General features: G+C 38.5%; 3 protein-coding genes across 6 annotated transcripts; 1 reads left to right on the top strand and 2 right to left on the bottom strand.

Annotated features, from left to right (window-relative positions):
* Positions 1-881: 881 nt before the first annotated feature.
* On the bottom strand, positions 882-3,893 carry gdf9 (growth differentiation factor 9). Its single transcript, XM_005795341.3, has 2 exons — positions 3,433-3,893; positions 882-2,468 (listed from the first exon to the last, which is right to left on the bottom strand). The coding sequence occupies exons 1-2, from the start codon at positions 3,797-3,799 to the stop codon at positions 1,543-1,545; spliced, it is 1,293 nt and encodes a 430-aa protein (XP_005795398.2). The 5' UTR covers positions 3,800-3,893; the 3' UTR covers positions 882-1,542.
* Positions 3,894-7,495: 3,602 nt separating this feature from the next.
* On the bottom strand, positions 7,496-8,755 carry LOC102217397 (ankyrin repeat domain-containing protein SOWAHA). The gene has a single exon (XM_005795493.1). The coding sequence runs from the start codon at positions 8,753-8,755 to the stop codon at positions 7,496-7,498; it is 1,260 nt and encodes a 419-aa protein (XP_005795550.1).
* A 1,287-nt stretch (positions 8,756-10,042) lies between these two features.
* Positions 10,043-19,654, top strand: LOC102222833 (septin-8-A). Of its 4 annotated transcripts, XM_023328148.1 has the most exons (12): positions 10,043-10,284; positions 11,762-11,876; positions 11,975-12,170; positions 13,279-13,465; positions 13,542-13,703; positions 14,804-14,900; positions 15,016-15,184; positions 15,883-16,015; positions 16,107-16,297; positions 16,928-17,517; positions 17,681-17,691; positions 18,239-19,654. In XM_023328148.1, the coding sequence occupies exons 1-10, from the start codon at positions 10,228-10,230 to the stop codon at positions 17,016-17,018; spliced, it is 1,398 nt and encodes a 465-aa protein (XP_023183916.1). In that variant the 5' UTR covers positions 10,043-10,227; the 3' UTR covers positions 17,019-17,517; positions 17,681-17,691; positions 18,239-19,654. The 4 variants fall into 4 exon arrangements, with proteins under 4 accessions (XP_023183916.1, XP_023183918.1, XP_023183917.1 ...); XM_023328150.1 differs by lacking the exon at positions 16,928-17,517 and having other exon boundaries at positions 10,049-10,284; positions 17,681-17,727; XM_023328149.1 differs by lacking the exon at positions 16,928-17,517 and having other exon boundaries at positions 10,049-10,284.
* Positions 19,655-20,249: the final 595 nt, after the last annotated feature.

Below are 20,249 nucleotides of genomic sequence, written 5' to 3' on the forward strand. Positions count from 1 at the left end.
GGATGAGATGGTGGCCTTGGTTGGGTTAGATGAATGTCAAGAGTTTAGCCCTTGGATCTCTGAGCCCACAACTGAATCTCAGACTGGCCAAGGACAATGGATGAGTAGCAGAATATACAGCAAAAACTGACAAAAATGAAAAACTATTAGGCACCCAAGGGGATGCTCAACCAGGTAGAGGCATGCAATTTAATAGACATGCATTCTATAAACTAGCATTTAAAGGCTTTCAGAAAGCTTGAAAATCTAGGATTGGCACCCAGAGGAATACGTGATGCCATCACAAATAGAAAAATAGATTATCATACAGTTATCAGAGCATCAGCCAGTCAAAAACGGTAACTAAAGGTCATGAAAAACACAAAGCTGTTCAAGTGAATTTGACAGTTTCATGGGGGATGTAACCTAGATCCCTAGCTTAGGGATCTACAAACTTTTCCAATCCAAAGAGTCATTTTTGCACTCATCCCAGCTAAATAAAACTTTAGAGCCACAGGTATTACATTAACTTTTAGAAAAATAAACGTATTTATGGAAAGTGTCAAAAAGCAAGACAGTTTGTTCTTTATAATTTCTGAGCCAAAGGTAATAACCATAATGCAGGGTCCAAAGAGCCACTTGCAGAACCCCTGGACTTGGTGGTAGGAGTGCAATGTCCAGCATTGGGAGCAGACAGATCTACATTTACACAAAACACGGCATCATTCAGGCTTAAAATGCGACTCATATCACTTTTTCTAATGTTTCCATAAGAAATTCCATGCATTCTTTCATCATCATTAGCCAGACTAGATGCATGCATTTTCCAGTTCTCTGGTACCAGCAAGAATCAAGCAGATTTAAAAACATTTGATTAATGGACTCGTACAGAGAGGTCTATACATATTTTTTTATTTTCCACTTTTCAGAGTATATCAACTCATTTCACTCCTTTTGGACATCCATAAACCGAGCACAGACAGTCAATTCATCCAGATTGCATAAATAGTCATGATATATTAGTCACATTTAACCAGTATAAATCAGTTCGCACAGACACTTTTTGACAATAAATATACACTGAAACCCTGACAACTTTCACTCTGCAAATTATGAAGACAGTGACTTGTAGTAATCACAGGAATAAAAGTATATGTAAAAAGGTTTGATAAGAGTTACTGGTGGTGTGATTTTTTTCTTTTTTTCCAGAAGAGGACTACTTAAAAGAAAATTACTGTATTAAATTAAATAAAGACAGACAACTCACACAAAATTAGCAAAAGAGAAAAATAAAAAAGGACACTTTTTTTGCAAGTGATCAACTCAACTATATTAACCGCATGTTGAACAGGATGCATTTGCACCACATTTTAACAAAAAGGAAAACAAAACACCACAGTCCCCTTTCAGATAATAAAATACTTTTACACCCCTGAAAATTTTTTTAAATGTTACTTTTTTTTTTAACAGCTTTATGAATTCATTTAGTTTTGATGTACAGTGGTCAGTTGCAGATAAATGGAGATGGTCCAGAAGAACTAGCATTGGAGCAGTCATGATGGTTCAGCGACACGTACACCTGGTAGCAACCATGTCCTTAAACTCCTTGTAGGCGTAGGAGCCATCTTCTTCAAAAATCATGACGCTGAGGGGGCTGTAGTGGGACGGAACGCACGACGGTCTGGGAACAGAGGAGTCCAGCTTCTCGTAGATGATGTTTTGCACCATGGTGTGGACGGGGGAACCGTAGATGAAGCCCATGGTTCTTGGGCAGATGCCTCTGCAGTACCTAGGGTTGTACTTTGGTGGGAAAACAATCCAGTGATCCAGTTTGAGCTGACTGAATCGCACCCTGAAGTCATACAAGGCACAGTCTGTGGTCGGGAATTCAGAGCTGGATTTAAGCTCAGGCAGCTGCATGTCTAAGCTTTTATCTCCACGCTTGCTCTTCGGAGACGCCCTCCTCCACCTCCTCTTCTGTCCATGCCTTTGTGCCGATTTGAAAACTTGCTTCTGAAACGTGTCTAACGCAGTGGGTGACCTTAGATCTGCACTGGAACTCACCAGGGACCTCTGGTGGACGACTTTGCTTGTGTCATTGAGATATAGAATCAGAGAAGGAGACCTCAGGGTGAACCCAAAAGGAGATCTGAAACCATTGCTCCCAGCTCTTTGCTCCTCGGGACAGGAGATGTTAACAAGAAGGTTTACACTCTTTTGTACAGGTTGAAGAAACAAGGTAACATCCACTTCCACCCAGTTTCTGCGCCGCCTCTTCTGCGTGCCGTCTGTGAGGTTCAGGGTATGAGAAATCCCAGCACACAGCTGGCACTGGTTGGCCTGCTCATGCTCCTTTATGCTCAGGTAACACACAGAGCTGACAGCTGCCGGGTTGTTGAGGTTGAAACTGTACAGCAGGGATGACTTCAGGAGCTGCTCTTTTCTTCTTACTTGTTCAAGGCTGTAGGACAAATCCTGTGTAAAACTTTCTGAAAGAGAAGACAAGATCCAGGTACTGCACAAGACTAGATTCACCAACTTATTTACACACTGAAAAAGTATTCATCACATTACAGACAGAAACTATTTATTTAATCGAAATAGAAGTGTCTGAAAGCAGTGCATCTTTTTTTGTTGCCATTTTGACCATTTCTCATTTTCTGCAAACAAATACTAAATTTATGTTTGGAATTTCAGAGACATGTTGTCAGTAGTTCATAGAATAATAGAACAATGTTCATTTTACTCAAACATTTACCTATAAAAAGTAAAATCAGACAATTTCAAATTGTCTCTTAATTTTTCCAGAGCTGTACATTTCAAAGTGGAATTGGTATTTGCATGGAGCCCCTGCAATGATAAGTCTAAAAACATCCATTTGGGACCAGTATCTGACATTTTAGATGCTTTCCCAGTTCAAGAAACTTGACTAAATTATTACCAGGCCTCAGCAGATACTGACATGGTCCCTCCAGATTGCTTTCATCTGATCATTTCATACATTTTAGGCTTAATTTCCCATAGTTTTCAGTCAGTCACATACAGTTTTGGGAGGGAAGGAAGGAAAGACACAAGAAATGAACATGAAGGACCAAACAATGAAGGACAATGAAAGAAAGCAGTAAGAACACAAGGAGGGAAAGAAGGACAAGAGAAAAAGTATGGGGAGGAAGACAAAATATGAAAATGAGAAAGGAAGCAAGAACAAAGAAATGGAGGTAGGCGAAAAACTTTGTATGCTATACTTTAACAGTTTAAACAGTACTATAGTATTAATTATAAAAATGTTAGAGAACCTCTGATCTATAGCAAAAGATCAGGGGTTCTCAAATATTTCAGACCATTTTTCTTTAAGCAATTATCTTAATGAGTTTTCACTTTAGGTCTCCAGGCCCAAACCATAAAAATCTTATGCCCTAAACTGAAACCTACAATCAACACTTCGCTGCTCACCTTTATTGCTTTGTGCAGGACATTCATCTTGGGGCTTGATCAGCCTGATGGTGTTGTAAACCTCACCTCCATCAACGCTCCTCTGCATCCTGGTGGACTTCTTGTAAACTTCCGTCAGATATTTCACGTATCTGTGCTCGGGTTTCATCTTTTTCCTCACGTCCAAGCTCCACCTGCTCCCTCCGTGCTCTGAAAGGGCTTTGAGCAGCGGGGAGAGGATGCTGCTGTACGGGTAGGTCAGGGCGCTCAGGTTGTGCAGCGCATCGGAGGGGCTAACCAGCGGGGGGCTGCAGCACACCAGAAACAGGAGCAACAGAGCACGGAAACAACCAACAGCCGCTGACAACAGCATTTGTTTTTCCATCATAAAAACAGAAAACCGGTCTGACGAAAGCAAGAGAGACTCTCTGCGGGGAGAGAGCTCGAGGAAAGCGGAGCAAGTGTCGCCGCAGATCAGCGCGCTCAGGTGTTGCCAATTACCTGCGTCAATCAGAAGCGTTTCCTTTTTCAAGAAAAAGAAGAGAGCCCGCGGGAAATTTCAAATATGCATGTACAAACAAATTAATAATAACTGTAATAGGTAGGCATAAAAAAGACAATAGTTGAGTGGATATTTTATTTCCTAATACTGTTCGATGAATATGCTACTGTTTTGTCATGCTGCTCTTTCTCTTGAATATTAAACCCCTCCTTCCACCGCGTGATGTTGATCTGTTTATTCTAACACGAATTATTATTACAGAAATGACAGGAATTTTCTTTATGGCACTAGAAAAAGGGAAATTATGGGCATTATTTCCAGCAATGCTGGATATTCCTTTCCAGCAACACTGAAAACATATTTTCAGTAAAGCTTTACGTCCACTTTAATGAACTGATGAATAATCGCAATTACATAAAATTAATACATCACCGCTTTTGTTGATTTTATTTTAACCTGGCCAATAGGGCTGAATTCTTTTTGTGGTGCAGTTACACACGCTTCCCAGCAGGTGGCAGTGCATTGAGTGTTACATCAAAGTTCATTGAAGTGCCTTTTTTGATACAGTTTGGATTGTACATTTTATTTTGAAGGGGGAAAATAATGAATAAATAGAATCAGCTTTTAGGTTAATTTTCATATTTTCCTGTAATCAGAAGGGCTTCAGCACAGTTTCAGCATTTTTATCTGTAAAATAAGTTTAGAGCCATAATCACAAATATACACTGTTTTAATGTATCACATTAAACCCAAACAGAAAGTTTATCACTGTAATAAAATATGGAAAAGTTTAAAGGGTATGAATACCTTTTCTGATTTGCTGCACTTTCCTTTTGTAGCAGGGAAAGCAAGTCAAAATTGAACCAATTTTTGTCACAAGTACATTAAGAATAAATAAATAATTTAAGAACCTTAAAATTTCCTAAACTTTGGTTGCCTAAAACGTGTAATCTGTTGCTGAGACCAAAGGTTGTGCCACTGTCCTCCATTATATAGTCAGTCAAGATAAACTGTGATTTATTTGCTGTTGTTTCTGAACTGAGAGGATCTCCTGATAGAGACTTCGTGGTCAGCTATTCTGTTTAGACAGCTGGAGCTTTTCTCCTGATGTATGCTAAAGCATTCCTTACGTCGGGAAATATGAAGAATCTGCAGCTGTGTTGTCTCCACTGATTAGCATTACACCAGATAAGAAAATATTTGGTTCGTCATCAAGGCCGTGACATATTAAGAAACACTACAGTTTTAAAGTTTTACCTTAGTCACAGAATCTTGTAACACATTTGTAAATAGTACATCTCATGAAAAGGTACTTCTAAACGTAGTCTTTTTTTGTCAGTTAGTTTTATCGTTTAGTTTTGTTAAATAATTGACCAGTTGGCTTTGGACAAGTTTTTATTATCTAATCCGTCATAGATGTTACAACCTGCAGAGAGTATTAACCCTGTTTTACAAATCCGTCAAAAGAGCATTGAGTTTTGCCTTGCTTTAGAGCTTTGATCTACGACTGGATGACCATCTTTTCTAATCATTTAGTCCTTTGACAAAGTCAAAGAAAACTTTGTTAAAACTAATCACTTAGTTCATATAATATGGTGAACAATTTATATGAGTGCAAACATCTTTTGTCCACGCAGAAAAGGCTTTGTTTCTTACTAACTACAAAGAGGACATTGTTCTGCTTCTGTTTTGATTGTGACGACATCATCCGTGTCTCTTTTTATGTCTTCTGAGACTTGTTTTCTGGGTCAGCAAAAGAGAAACATTTGACTTTTTCAGTGCACAAAACATAACACATACTCGCATAAACAAGAAGCAGAAAATCCCTGCTGTAGTGGATGTTTGGTCTGACAGTAAAGGAAGGCTCGGTCATTAGAAGAGGACCAATTGTATTTATTCAAATAAAGTGTAAAAACCTAAGAATGTTACACTTTAGACAAATTCTTAACTAGAAAATAAGAAGAAGCACTTTTTAAAGTGTATCACACTAAACTAAAAAACATAACTGTTATAAAATACATACAGAATGTGTCTATACATATTTTTAGTTTGTTAAGAAATAGATGTGAATTTCTATTTCACAATTAAAATTGGTTACTCTGTCATGTAGACTAATAATATTACCTATATTATTATATTAGTATAGAATTTAAAGCTACTTGCTAGACATTTCTGTAAAATCAACCCGTATTATTTTAGATATTCTTTGCCACGGATACATAAGTCAGTTTCTAATAGTTTTGCTGTTTTATGTAAATTGTTATTTAATATTGACGATTGCATGCTCCCAAAAGCAAGCTTGATCACACATGCCTCTGATGACATCACATAAGGCATAAGCTTAGGAATTAAAGGCTTAGGTAAAATCTCTCCATAACATCACATAGTCTGGTCGCTGCTTTGCATTAGAATGGTTTCCAAGTCCAAGTGATGATTTCTGCAGAAAAGCTGAATCACCGTCAACTTGAGCCAGTTGACTTACTTATATAGAGCTCAGCCCTGTTACCGCCTCCTGGCCTACACCTGCAGTACAATCCATTACTGCGTTACTAAAGTCAACGCGCCAGGGAAGAAGTTAGAAAAATATTATCTCTCCTGTGTGAGAAAGAGAGAAGTTGCTGAGTCAAACTCAAACATGTGAGGTTGAACCCCTCGTCATCTCAGATGCTTCAGAAGATAAAACAGAGAAGAATCAGCAGGTTTTTAATGCAGTGTGCTTTCTAAAAATGTTGTATTTTGGAAGTCCGTGTTTCATTAGCCTGCTGTGTTTTTATGGTCAGTGTTCGTTAGTCAATAAATACAACAACAACAAAAATTGCTACAAAATCAAGAATCACATCTACAAATATTTTACACATTAGGTTAAAAAACGTAATGTAATTTGTTGAAAATTAGTCATTAATACTAATAAACCAAAATTATATACTATGCATAAATAGCATGCTTATCAAACCAGTGATACACTGTACAAAGCTGTACAAGACAGTACGCAGTTGTAGTCCAGGCATAAATATGAACACTAGCTGTGAGTTGGCTGTATCAAGGTACACAAAGGTTTGAAATCCACCAAATTCTTTTAGATTGCTGAAATCTAAAAGGATTTAAAGTCATGTAAACGATATACCAGACATATATCTGAAGTAAACACAGTTTTGCAGTATAAATCAAATCCAGCCCTTTGCCCCTGCACTTTTTCCAACAACATGAAAGCTGCTTGTGCCATGTCTGTCCAGCTCACTGGAGACCAGCTACAGAAGTAGACAGCCAGACAAATTAGTTTGAGTTAATCTATATAGGACATAAGAATAAATAACTTAGCTTGAAAGAATGTTAACTTCAAAACCACAACTAAATGAAGAAGGAGACTATTTGACATTTTTGCTGAAATCTAAATCAAAATAATGATAATTCTGGTACAGGTACATTTATAATGTAGCATGTTGATTAGAACATTTATAATCCATATATTAGTTTTCCATCAGCAGAATGAATTGTTGGTTTTTGGTTAAAATAAAATCGAATCGTGTTTTTGTTTTACTAGCTGTCCATATCTGACATCCCTAGATTCACTTGTGGCCTCTCTTACCACTCATGAGCAAACCTGCAAGTCTTATGTTTCTTCCCTAAGTGAGGGTGGAACAGTTTGCTGATAGTGTTGAAGCCTCTCGTGTGCTCCTTGTATTCCTCGCCCTCCATCTTCTCTTTACTCTGCTGCTGTCCTCCCAGCAGGGCCCTGACCTCAGCCGATGCACCTTTCCCCAGGTAGTGAAGCGCCTTCTTGCCGTCATGGTCTCTTTCGTTCACACTGGCTCCGTAGAGCTGCACGAGAGCAACCATGACCTCAGAGTGACCATGCATGGCTGCGATGTGCAAAGGCGTGTATCCTCCGTGTGCTTTGCTGTTGACATTCACGTAGGTGCCTCTTTGGCTGGAAACATCAATGAGTTTGTGTATGATGTCACAGCTGCCGTCCTTGGCAGCCCAGTGCAAGGCTGTGAAACCTGACATGAAATCCTTCCTCTGTGCCAAGCGTGTGTCCTGCAGCAGTAAAGCATATATTTGTCCCCACAGCCCAGCAGCACACTTAACAAGCCACTCATGGGCTATTGGGTCCAAAGGCACAGACTCATCATCAGCCTGTCTGAGGGCCTTGTTTTGGGGCCTCACCAGGGGAGAACCTGGGGCCTGCTTGGCTTCTGTCTGCTTGGATTTCCAACACTGAGGCTCTTTTATTAACTCCCTCTGATGAGACGGGGAGTTGGAAGTTAGAGCTGGGAGTGATGGAACTCTGATGACTGCTTTGTCAGGGTTTCCATGCTGCTGATGCACCTGGGAGCGTAATCCGTCTCTTGCTCCCGCTGCGGAGTCTCTCTCTGGGGATCTGACTGCTATGACAGCGAACACAGCCCCAGATTTACTCGCTCCGCACGGCTGATCTCCGGCGATATTCAGGACTTTAACGGTGGCCGAATCCGCCGTGGATACAACAGGCCCGCTTCCCTGCAAACCCTCCACGCAGCTTTTATCATCACTGTAGTAATTGCTCACGCTTGACGAGCGCCGCGCGTTACTGTTCGCGGTTTGACGGAACAAGCTCTGATCCATCTCCTCTTTCACAAAGTCCTGGTACCTCTTCCTCACCACCACAAACTTCACCTCGTCGATCTGTCTGACCACAGCGATGCTGTTCACCAGCTTCTTGAACAGCTCTCTATTGTGCTGCTTTCCCGCGGGATCGCCGCTGTTGATGAGGCTCTTGAAATGGTTCACCAGCTCAGAGTTTTTCACTTTGCCTCCGCGCTCCAGCAGAAAACACAACACGGCTTCCTGGGTCAGAGCCATGGCTCTGCTTTTCCTACGTGAAAACGAACAACAGCTACAGGTGAGAGATGAGGAGGATAACTGCGCTGCGTGTCCCGCTCCTTCCTCTCTGTTGTCCTCCACCACAACCTGCTGCTTCCGGCGCCTCGCCAAATCAGTCCAGCCCGTTTAATATGCAGACACTCCCCGTCCAAAGGCTGTCCAGGGGCTCCTGCAGGGGATCAATGTTACTATTAAAGAAAAAGTAATAATAACTACATTGGCGTTCAAACTGTCTAGTAGAGTAATCATGCATTTTCTCTAATTATTTACATTGTTTTGTTGACTTTTTATATAACCTGTTTATGTTTTAAAATGCACAAGTAACACACTGTCCCCCCTCCCCCCACTTTTACATTCTATTGGACTCGCATTTTGCATTACACAATTTAAACATGCGAAAATGACTTTGAATAGATCCCGTCTTAGTTTGAATAAACCAGCAATAAAATAGTGTAACACTCTTTTGCATCCTTTTTGACTTTTGATAAAGCTAACTGACAGTAAAAGTCTAGATTAAAACCACGATGTCTTAATGTTGGAAAGGGAACTAATATCCGTATTTCAGCAACATTATTATTAGTATTAACTGTGACCTGTAGAGTTAAGATGAAAAAACAAATAAACAAAAACACAAACTATTTGGTCCTACTGCTTTTGTTATATGCCAAAAATATTACAGAGCAAACAATTCGACATACTAACAAACTAACAAACTTACGGTAAAAGCGGAAAAAAATTAAAAAAATCAAAGAATATTCATGAAAAATTTAAATAAAAAATTTAAACTGAAATGAAAATAAAAAACGAGTGATTCGTCAAATATACTTTGTTTCAGGTCATTGCTGATTCACAATTAAAATAAGGTCTGAATAAACTTGAAATAAAGAAACTGTTGAAGCGTAATGGACCCCTATAAAGATGGGGTGCTAAAAAATCAAGATGTGTGCGTGTTTTATTTTTAAGTTTATTTTAGTGCCCTCCATACAAAAGCCCACACAACACGCAGGCACGTCGTTTCGTGGGGATAAATTAGTGTTAGTCAAGTGAACAATAGATCATTCATTTATTTATGTTGATGTTCATTTTTGTCCTTAGCTCCCATTTTCGTTCCCATCATCTTTATTAAAGAACAGCTTTACAAAACTCCCGAAATCCTCTCTGCCTTTGGTTTTGGTGTTGTGTGTGTCCCTCCCATCTGGTCACCCTTTCGAAACGCGAAGCGCCCCCGAAGACAAATAACAACGTAATAATTTTAGAAACCCAAAAATAAAACAAAGACCCAATTCTATCACAAAGGATTAAACACATCTAAGTATTGCACATGGTGTGAGGAGGACTCTGAGAGAAGTGAAGCAGGCGGGCAGTGTGCTGTAATGCCGCCCTCCTGCACAGAGGGCGTGTTGCCTTGAATCAGCCGCACTGAGCGGGGAGCGTGAGGGGAGCAGGTCTGGATGAAGGCTGATTATTATTCCTGGACTCAGACACTTGTGATGATGGCGGCCGATGAGGTAAGATGTTTTTTTTCCCGCTCTCTTTAAGTGCGATGTCTGCAGTGACTGCTGATTAGAAATACTGAAAGGCTACGCAGTGACGGGATGCTGCTGCCTGCATGATGCTGAGAAAGCTCGGTGGTTAATGAATCACGATGAAGACGTCATTACACGGCTGGACATGCTTCTTTTTTTGGAGCAGTCTCTCTAGTCGTTCGGGTGGGGGAAAAAAAAAAAAAGCCTACCTAAGCACCAAAATGTGCTGCTTGCATTAAAGCAGCTCCCAGGATGAGCATCTAATACTTCTGACAGGTGCTAAATGACCAGGGCAGAGGGTTAGTTTGAATGAAACAGGACAGTGGGCTGTAAGAGGCTGAGTTAAGAGGATAAAGATAAGCATAAGCCTCTTTGCGTAGTGATGTTAACTACCTCACTGGGACTTATGGCGTTGCTTTGCAAAAACAATTCTACCAGCCAACTTTGAGCACATGCATGCAATGTTTAGGAATATAATATGCATATTGTTATCATAACATCGTGCAATTCTAATTTTGTTTTCTGTCAAAAAAAGTTGCGTTGTGAATATTGGCAGTAGTTTTGTTTTAATGTCACTTGGGGTTGTGGGTGCCAGGGTAGCCATCAGCTCGGATGCCCTCTGTGGAACAACCTCCAGATAAAGAGCTCTTTGTCTCTCTATGAGAGAGGGAGGCTGAAACGGAAGGCCGCTGTGTTTAACACATATTGCTCCTCATGTTGAGCCTTTTGCAAGATGCCAAGATCCCTGCTGGTGGATCCAGTGTTGCAGGAGAAACTTCTGAGCATAGTAAAACAACAGATATCAAGGTTTTAAAAGCAGGAATTTCTAAAGTATTTCTTCACGCCGTTTTACAGTTTAAAGTCCTTTTACAGAGATACCAGGATAAGTGCTTGACTGTTTCTGGCTGTCGAGTAACACAGTGCACCTCCCCGCCCCCACTTGTTGCTGGTCATCTGGCTGAAAGATAGCCACTCCATTCTCCTCTTACTGACAGAAAATTCTACTTAAAAGGGTTTTGGAAATAGTTGCAATCACACAACAAACCCAGAACTCGGAGTAGGAACTTGGTCTGGAGAAGCCTTGGTGTTCACCACAATAAGCTGGAGAGGATGGCTTTTGTGGGTGTCTAGGTTTTCAGGAGGAACACGTAGACCTCTGTTACCCCCAAAACTCAGATAAGTGTAAGACAGTGGCCTGATTAATGAAAAATAACAATTTATTAAATATGAAGTAGACTTTAGTTGTTGATTCCTAGAAATATAATCAGATACTAACCTAGAAATTATTCTCCTTCTTGTTTTTAGCTGACAACTTTAATTTGACAGATATAACCTTGTAATTGCGTTGGTCCATTCAGTGGGTCTAGCTTTTAAAATTGTAAATCTGCATTCGGGGAGGAGATTTGGGACAAACAGTACTATACTGACTTATTTTGTTTCTCCGCATATGGTTATTAAGAATGAAGAAATGCGAAGCCTGGAGCTCAGTGGCCAAGTGGGGTTCAACAGCCTTCCTCATCAAGTGGTCAGGAAGTTAGTTTCTCAGGGATTTTGCTTCAACATCCTCTGTGTAGGTACGTCTCAACACAGCATGAGTTCACTATGAGTTCATATGAGTTCATGACGTCGACTATTTGGATGAAGTTTTCATAGTTTGCTCTTTGTGTCTAAGGTGAAACAGGAATAGGCAAATCAACCCTGATCAACACGCTTTTCAACACAACATTTGAAAACGAGGAAGCTGATCACTACGAGCGAGAAGTGAAGCTGCGTTCGCAGACGTATGAGCTGCAGGAGCACACTGTCAAACTGAAGCTGACTATTGTGCACACTGTAGGCTTTGGAGACCAGATCAACAAGGATGAAAGGTGAAGAACGGCAGTGCATGCTGTGGCTTTTGTTTCCCAAAGCTGCTGTTTAGGTGATAAAATAGCAAACTAAACAAACAAAACACCTGACTTTGCACCAGATTTGGAGCTTTTTCTTATCCAGATTAATTTTGTTGACATGCACAATAACACAATAGATAAAATATTTGAATATCTTGACTTCGGTAGAAGAAGAATACCTCACTGCCCCACACATCGGTTGTAACTCAGTAAAAAGATTGTTTTCCTTCAACATGCATCACACAGGACCTCACATGGCTACAGAAACACAATAGCAACTGTTTTATCTTTAAATCATAAAATGACTTACAGAACTTAACAAAGTAGATGCTTGTTTTATTTTACATGTGCCTTGTTGAAAGTATTATCACCAACATTATAAACCATTATTAGCTCCCTTATTTTTGCTTCTTTGTCACACACCGGCACATTTTTCTTATGGCCCATGAGTTAAAGTGTCCCACAACTGCATGGTGTAATTTTTTGCAGAAAAAGAAATAAAGACTTATTCGGTTTTCTCAAGTCCTTAAAAACCCATGCTTGGAGATTCAAAAACAATTTCCATCCAAATGCTGTCACTCTAAGAAACCTTTTAATGTACATTGTATCCTGTTTAAATTACTGACTACCACATATTTATTTGTTTTCCTACAAATATTTAAGTTTATTTAAAAGGTTTTCCTGATGTCTTTTGATCCCATATGTCATGTTTTTAATGCTTCTCAGACAGCATAGTAGTACATTGAATGATGACAATAAAATAGTTGGATAATGTTGAAGTTCTGTGAAAGAAATTACTAGAAATGCCTCATGGTGAGATCAGTGTCTGCCACTAATCCTTCCCCTTCATGCTGTCCAGTAGATCTTTAGATTAAGGAGATTGTGTTGGCATGTAAGCTGGGGAGAAAATATGGCACAGATTCGGTCCCTGTCTGACAGATCAGACAGCAGGAAGTAGAAAAGCCTGACATTTTTGGCAGACAACAGAGTTTTTACCCTGGAAACTAATATATCAATAAGAAAACATAAGAAATCTGCTTAAAACTTACAAAATATCTAGTTGATGTTTTTATATCTGGTTTCGCAGCTGCAAACCCATTCTTGACTACATCGAAGCCCAGTTTGAGAAATATCTGGAAGAGGAGCTAAAAATAAAACGTTCCCTCTCCAACTATGATGACACCAGAATCCACATCTGCCTGTATTTCATTGCTCCCACCGGGCATACCCTTAAATCTCTTGATCTGGTTATGATGAAGAATCTGGACAGCAAGGTGAGACGACGAAAGCCCATTTCAGAATGTTTCCTCAGCTCCTTTTTGAGGCTCTTCTTGTGGTTTCTCTGATCAGGTCAACATCATTCCCATTATTGCAAAGGCAGACATCATGTCAAAGACCGACCTGGGAAACTTAAAGAAGAAGATCATGACTGAGCTGCAGAGCTACGGCGTGCAGATATATCAGTTTCCGAACGAGGATGAGGAAGTTGGAGAGATAAACTCTTCCTTAAATGTGAGTCTTAGAAACATGGACTCACATGGTACAGTACATGTGACTTGTTTAATTTTAGGGAAATATTTGCACAATGAACAATATTTTTCACTTTTCAGTCTTATTTTGGATATTTAGTAAAATGAGTGAACACATTTTTACTAAGAACTGATTATGCAGTAGCTTTAGTTAACCTAATAATCTATTATTTTTGGATGCTGGAAAAAAGGATGATTCCTAGGACTTGTCTTGATTTTTGTGATGTTTAGAGCCTTGTTAAACATTGGATATGATTTGGCTAAAATATGTTGCCTCTATCTTTTGGTCCATAAATTAAAGTGCCTGTCTTCCATACATGCTTCAATTCTGATGACATCATTTTTAAGCTTTTAACAGGCACAAATGAGACTAAATAATTAAATGCACAAGTGTCACGATGCTGCATTTGACTAACATTACAAACATTAAAAAACAAATTCTAAAGACAAGCTTACTCAGCAGTACAAAGCTTATGTTGCCTTGCAAAAGTACTCAACTTATTGAAGTTTAACCCAAACGTAACAACGTAACAGTGGAAACAAAAAACTTTTATACTTAAATAAAAAGAAGCCTGTCGTCGCTGCAAGAGCTGCACAAAGTTCAGCTTTTTTTTTTCTTTAATTCAGTATACTCTGAAGGTCTCATTTTGCTGCAAATATTCTCTGAATTTAGATTTTAAATATTTGTTGTTTATTTTTATATTTTTGTAGTCCACTCCAGAGCAAATTTTTATGACCACCAACAACAGCTTTACAATTTTGAGGAGCCCATCAAACAGACTATTCCATGTTTTCCTAACACTGTCTTCATGTGGGACCAACAGTGAATGACATACCTTTTTACAATGCACTGTGTTTGCCTTAAGAACATCTCTGCAATTTATCTGGTCTGTAGCATAAATTCAGAGATTTGTTTCTTAATGTACAGCTTAGTCAATAGTAGCGTACAAGTGGAACTGTGTTAACACTTAGCCAACTACATTAGACTGTTTGTGCCTAGCGTATTTTCAGCATCACACCAACTCTACTGTGATAAATATTTACAGATTTTAAAAGTCTTCTCTTTCTTTCTCTGTGTTACAGGCTCGCCTTCCCTTTGCTGTCGTTGGAAGCACGGAGGATGTTAAAATAGGGAACAGAATGGTGAAAGCAAGGTCGTACCCCTGGGGAGCTGTACAGGGTGATTCTGCAGTTATTATACAACAAAATCTTGTCACAATCTGTGTACCAGATAGAGGAATGTTTGCCGCTTTTAAAAATTGAGCAGCCAGCACGGTTCTTTCTTGTTTGTGCAGTGGAAAACGAAGAGCACTGTGACTTTGTTCATCTGAGAGAGATGCTTCTGCGCGTTAACATGGATGATCTCCGGGAGCAAACACACTCTCGTCACTACGAACTCTATCGCTGCTGCAAGCTACAAGAGATGGGCTTCAAGGACACTGACCCTGACAGCCAGTCGTTCAGGTGAAATGAGGGAACTTCAGAGCATTTTACTGAGGGGAATGTGTTCGAAAACAGCACCAGATTTATTCCACATCATGGAAATCCATCCGTATGCTGCATAATCTATTGAGCGCATCCCAATGAATTATCACTATTAATCTCACAAACAAAATATTAATGCCATGTTAGGCATACATGTTTTAAAGTTCGTCATTTAGATTTATTGCCATTTTAGACAAAAAAGCGTTGTGCCTCCATATCTTTGTTTTCAATCACAACTCGACGCCAGGCTGCATTGGTTGAACCCTCAGTAAATTCATGAAGGGGTTCTGTGAAAAAAGTATTTGCCTTTCTTCAGATTTCTTTGGTTTTTGCTTTTTATTTGTGAAATTCAAATATTTAGATCATCAAAGCAAAATGTTAATTTCAGACTAAAATAAGTAGCAGTAAAAAAAGTAGCAGTACATGAAATCACTGTCACTAACTGCATTTTGTTTTTACTCAGGTATTTGTGTGCTACTAAGATTAGTTTGATCACCTGAAAATGGCCAGGGTGGGGCATAAAAACAACAAAAGCAGAAGAAATTACTTTTTACATTACTGTAAATGACTTCTTTCATTACAATGAGCTAACTAAGCTGAGTATGAAATCAGAAACTGCTGCTACAGCTGCCTCACAGCGTCACATCTTGTTCATAGACTGTGTTTGTGTTCTCCAGCCTGCAGGAGATGTATGAGGCCAAAAGAAGGGAGTTCTTCAAAGAGCTGCAGCACAGAGAGGAATCAATGAGACAGATGTTTGTTAACAAAGTGAAGGAAACGGAAGCCGAGCTGAAAGAAAAAGAAAAAGAGGTGAGGAACGAACATGTAACAAGACACGTCACAAATAAACGAAGGAGCTGGGTGTGTCTCATATTGAGCTTTCTGTTTTTCTGTTCTTCAGCTTCACGAGAGATTCGAAGTGCTGAAGCGCATGCATCAGGAAGAAAAGAGGAATCTGGAGGAGAAAAGGCGAGAACTGGAAGAAGAGATGAATGCTTTCAACAGGAGGAAGGTGGCAGCTGAAACGCTGATGGGACAAGCGCTGCAGGGATGTTCACAACAGCCGCTCAAAAAGGAAAAGGACAAAAAGAAGTGAGTTTGTTTATATTTAGTACAAATTACAATAGGAATATCTGTTAAAAGTCCGGATTCATTACTCATCTTTATGATTTGCTTCCAATGAATCGGATACTTTGAGTGATCTTTACAGATGATATTTTAGCTTAGTTCAGTTCTAGTTACAATCCATCCATCCATAAATCCATTTTCTGTACACCCTTGTCCCTGAGAGGGGTCGGGAGGTGCTGGCCTATCTCCAGCTAACGTTCCGGGCGAGAGGCGGGGTCACCCTGGACAGGTCGCCAGTCTGTCGCAGTCTAGTTACAATAGAAAATAAAATTTTTTGCACAGTGCTGTATGTTATGACTTTTAGCGTGTCACTTGATGCCATCATACTGTGATGTTAACACAGTTCCTTAAGCTGTTTGCTGAATTTCACATAACTATTTTTGCAAGGCATACATACATTGCATACTGGCTAGGCTCGTCTACACTGACCTAATTGGATGGGGGGGGGGGGGAATAAAGCTACCATGCTATCCTCCTGGAGGCCATTTTGACTCATAAAGTGATCCAGGGACATATTTAGACTGACACGGTATGCAGACACCATAGGAAGGGTCACAGCTTGCATGACACAGCCTGATGCTTCTGTCTCCGCAGGCCGACCTGCCAGACTGTCTCTCAGGCAAGGGCACTTGTGTTTACATTTGACTTGTCTCAGCAGTGCTCATGCCATGTGCAGCACAGATGATACCCAGACATCCTACATGGAGCTGGCATCATTTTTTCAGGTGAAAACATTACGTGCCAGGGTGAATTATCAATGCGCAAACCGCAGATACTAGAGACTGGAATGAGCCAAACAACAACAACAACAACAAAATATATCAAAAAGGTTTGTAAACAGAAGCAGTGGGTGGAAATGAAATGGAAACAAAATGTCCAAGATTCAGATTTTTCACGAGCCAGATTAATAAGTCAATATTTTATGAAAATTATTCATTACCTTCTTGAAATTAATACATTTACGTTTTCTAAGACTACTATGCCTTATTGCTCAACGATGGTGTTATGACTATAAGATTTTTCAAGGTGATAAACTTCAAACTCTTAGCCTGAAAAAAACACACACAGAAAATCCAGAATACTTCTGTTTGATGTTACATGTCTGTAATGACAGCTGAGATATTTTAAAGCTTTTCCCATATTTTTAGATGAAACATGAGTGACTATGGAAAACATTGTATATGGTAAGCATATTAATAATTCAGCAGAAAATCTGGAAATGTTTAAGCCTAAGCATTGCTGCTCTTCAGTTTGATTAATGCTTTTATAGATTTTTATTTTTAATTAGTGCTAAACATAATATTTTTCTTTTGGGATTGTTTCCTCTTTGTTCTTTTTTCCTTTTAGTTGACATAAAGGTGAGAACATCCAAGCAAAATTCAGCTACCATCAGTGTAGGGAAAACAGACTTTTTTCTATCTGCAACAATAATAATAATAATAATAATAATAATAATAATAATAATAATAATAATAATAATAATAATAATAATAATAATAATAATAATAATATAAAATGTGAGCTAGAAGCTGTAGTATTGTTGTTTATCAAAATGTTGCTCAGTGTAACTGACTGTTACCTAATGTTTACTAATACAACATGCATGGATGATTTTTATAACATATAACATATTTTTTATATCCTTACTATGACTGTGTGTTTACCTCCTGCTCTGTTATTAATCTCTCAGTGAGAAACCTGCAGAACTTTGAAAGAAGACTTAATTCCTGCTTCTGACACTTTTCTAAAAAATATTTAGAGCCACTTTATGCTCCCTCTCTGACTCCTGTTTTCACTGAACATAATAACAAAGAACTGTGTTTTTTATCTGTTACTAAAAACTGAGAAAGAATGTTGTTTTCTAATTTAAAATAAATAATGTTGTTTTTGTCTTCCCATTTGTAGCTTCTTCAGTCTCCCCTCTGCGTGCTCCTTAAGCTCAGGAAGGAACCTGAATTAGAAGACTTTCTAGCGCATGAGAACATCAGACTAACAATCAAGTGTTTTTATTTTTACAATGTTTAATAAAGATTTTATAGAACTAAAACAAGCTTCAAGGTGAGTCAACCTGATGTCTTCAACGTCATCTACAACTTTATCTGCACACTTTTAAACAACGTGCTGTGGCATTGTCTCTGCATGGCTCCTGAACTTGATTCCTGCAAGTACTAAGACGTCCGCTTCGCCAAAATGTTTTTTGTACTACAGTGCCTTGCAAAAGTGTTCATACTTCTTGAAGTTTTCCAAAAATTGTTTATGTTACAGCCACTAACTTCTGTATCTTTATCATGCTATTATATTATATAAAAGAGCAATGCAAAGTAGAACATGTTGTGATGTGGAACGGAAATTAGACATGGTTTTCAAATTTTGTTTCTTTTGCAAATAAATATCTGTGGTGTGCATCTGTATTTAGTCCTTTTAAGGTCAATATGTTCTAAAGTAGCTTTGTGCTGCTGGTATGGCTTCTTTGCAGATCTAAAAATCAAAATTTTAAACCTGTTCAAACTCAATCAGATTGGATATAGAGCATCCTCTCTGCTGTGTTCCTTTGTCTGCAAAAGGATCTTTATTATTAACTAATGTTTTCTAAAAAACTAAGCATCGGAGTACCATATACAGTGAGATGGTGTTAGCCATGGGTCGGACGTTTAGATAATCATGACTTCTGAAGGAACTGGTTGCAGTGAATTTTATTAAGACATTCTAGAGTAAAGAAACCCATGCAACACTTTTTATTTTTTATGAAACGCTGAAACCGTGCATCATTTTCCTTAAACTTTAGAATCATGTGATATTTTGTGTTGCTCTATCACATAAAATCCCATTTAGGTTTGTGGTTGTAACATAACATATTGAAAACTGAATATTTTTGCAAGACAAATTTAATGTGTAATCATCCTGTTCTTGCCTTGTATTGCTTGTAAATGGAATGTTAAAAAATTCACTGTGAGATATATAATACCCTCATGTGCTAATGCTGTCAAATGACTTCTTGTTTGTAGTCATGTTATGATTTAGAAGCACTTTAAATGAACTGTAGTTCAGAAACTATATTGATATATATATTTAAAACAATGAATGGTGTCTTGCTATTCAAACATTTATATTCTTATATAATTTCTTAAAGATGTATATGTAATATGTAAGACTTTAAACTAGAAATGTTGAGTATGCTGTTATAACATAAAAAGACTGGATTTGAATAGATGCAGGATTAAAATCTCCTAATGTCAATAAATCCTGATGTCAGATTTGTGTTGACTTGATCACTTCCAGATTAGAAGTGTGATTTAATAAAATTTTTTCTTTTGAAATGCATTCGCTTCTTCAAATAGTTGTGATTTCTGATTAAAAAGAGAAGTGAAAAGAACAAAATCTGGTTTCTCCTGGCTCCTTCCAGTTTGTTCTGGAAACCGCAGTAGCCTATATTTCCGGGTAAATGGGAAAAATAAATAAATAATCGTTCTTTTAAGGTTGGCCAATTATGAATGTTTTATACAATATACTTTCAGGCGCTTCCAGAAATAAATTCTCCTTAATTTGTGTTTTTGAATACTTTTTAATCTTTAAAAAAATTTTTGTTTACGTATGTGCAGGAACTTCAGAAACTTTGATAGTCTTAATAAATTAAAATACAAAAAAAGACCAATTTATACTATAAATGTTTTGTCGCTTCTTTATTGATAAAGTTCACATTAATCTCGTAAATATTAGTCCTTAGCCTAATAAGTACAAAATAGAGCTCGGTTCTTTCCGTCAGGCTTCATTCAACTGTGATTGGTAATGAAGTCAATAAGGGGCGGGACTTAGTTTAGAGTGACTGGTAACCTGTCCAATCAAAACAAATGACATTAGTAACCAGCCAATGAAAACTCAAGATGTCTGGGCATGGTGTGGATTTATTCCTCCTTAT

Source organism: Xiphophorus maculatus, chromosome 23 (assembly GCF_002775205.1).
Source record: "Xiphophorus maculatus strain JP 163 A chromosome 23, X_maculatus-5.0-male, whole genome shotgun sequence".
Lineage (NCBI taxonomy): Eukaryota > Metazoa > Chordata > Actinopteri > Cyprinodontiformes > Poeciliidae > Xiphophorus > Xiphophorus maculatus.

Coding starts and splice junctions, on each gene's coding strand:
- gdf9 (XM_005795341.3), bottom strand. CDS start 3,799: ATGATGGAAAAACAAATGCTGTTGTCAGCGGCTGTTGGTTGTTTCCGT. Junction 2,469..3,432: donor TCCTGCACAAAGCAATAAAG/GTGAGCAGCGAA, acceptor CTTCTCTTTCAG/AAAGTTTTACACAGGATTTG.
- LOC102217397 (XM_005795493.1), bottom strand. CDS start 8,755: ATGGCTCTGACCCAGGAAGCCGTGTTGTGTTTTCTGCTGGAGCGCGGA.
- LOC102222833 (XM_023328148.1), top strand. CDS start 10,228: ATGAAGGCTGATTATTATTCCTGGACTCAGACACTTGTGATGATGGCG. Junction 11,877..11,974: donor CTTCAACATCCTCTGTGTAG/GTACGTCTCAAC, acceptor TTTGTGTCTAAG/GTGAAACAGGAATAGGCAAA. Junction 12,171..13,278: donor CAGATCAACAAGGATGAAAG/GTGAAGAACGGC, acceptor CTGGTTTCGCAG/CTGCAAACCCATTCTTGACT.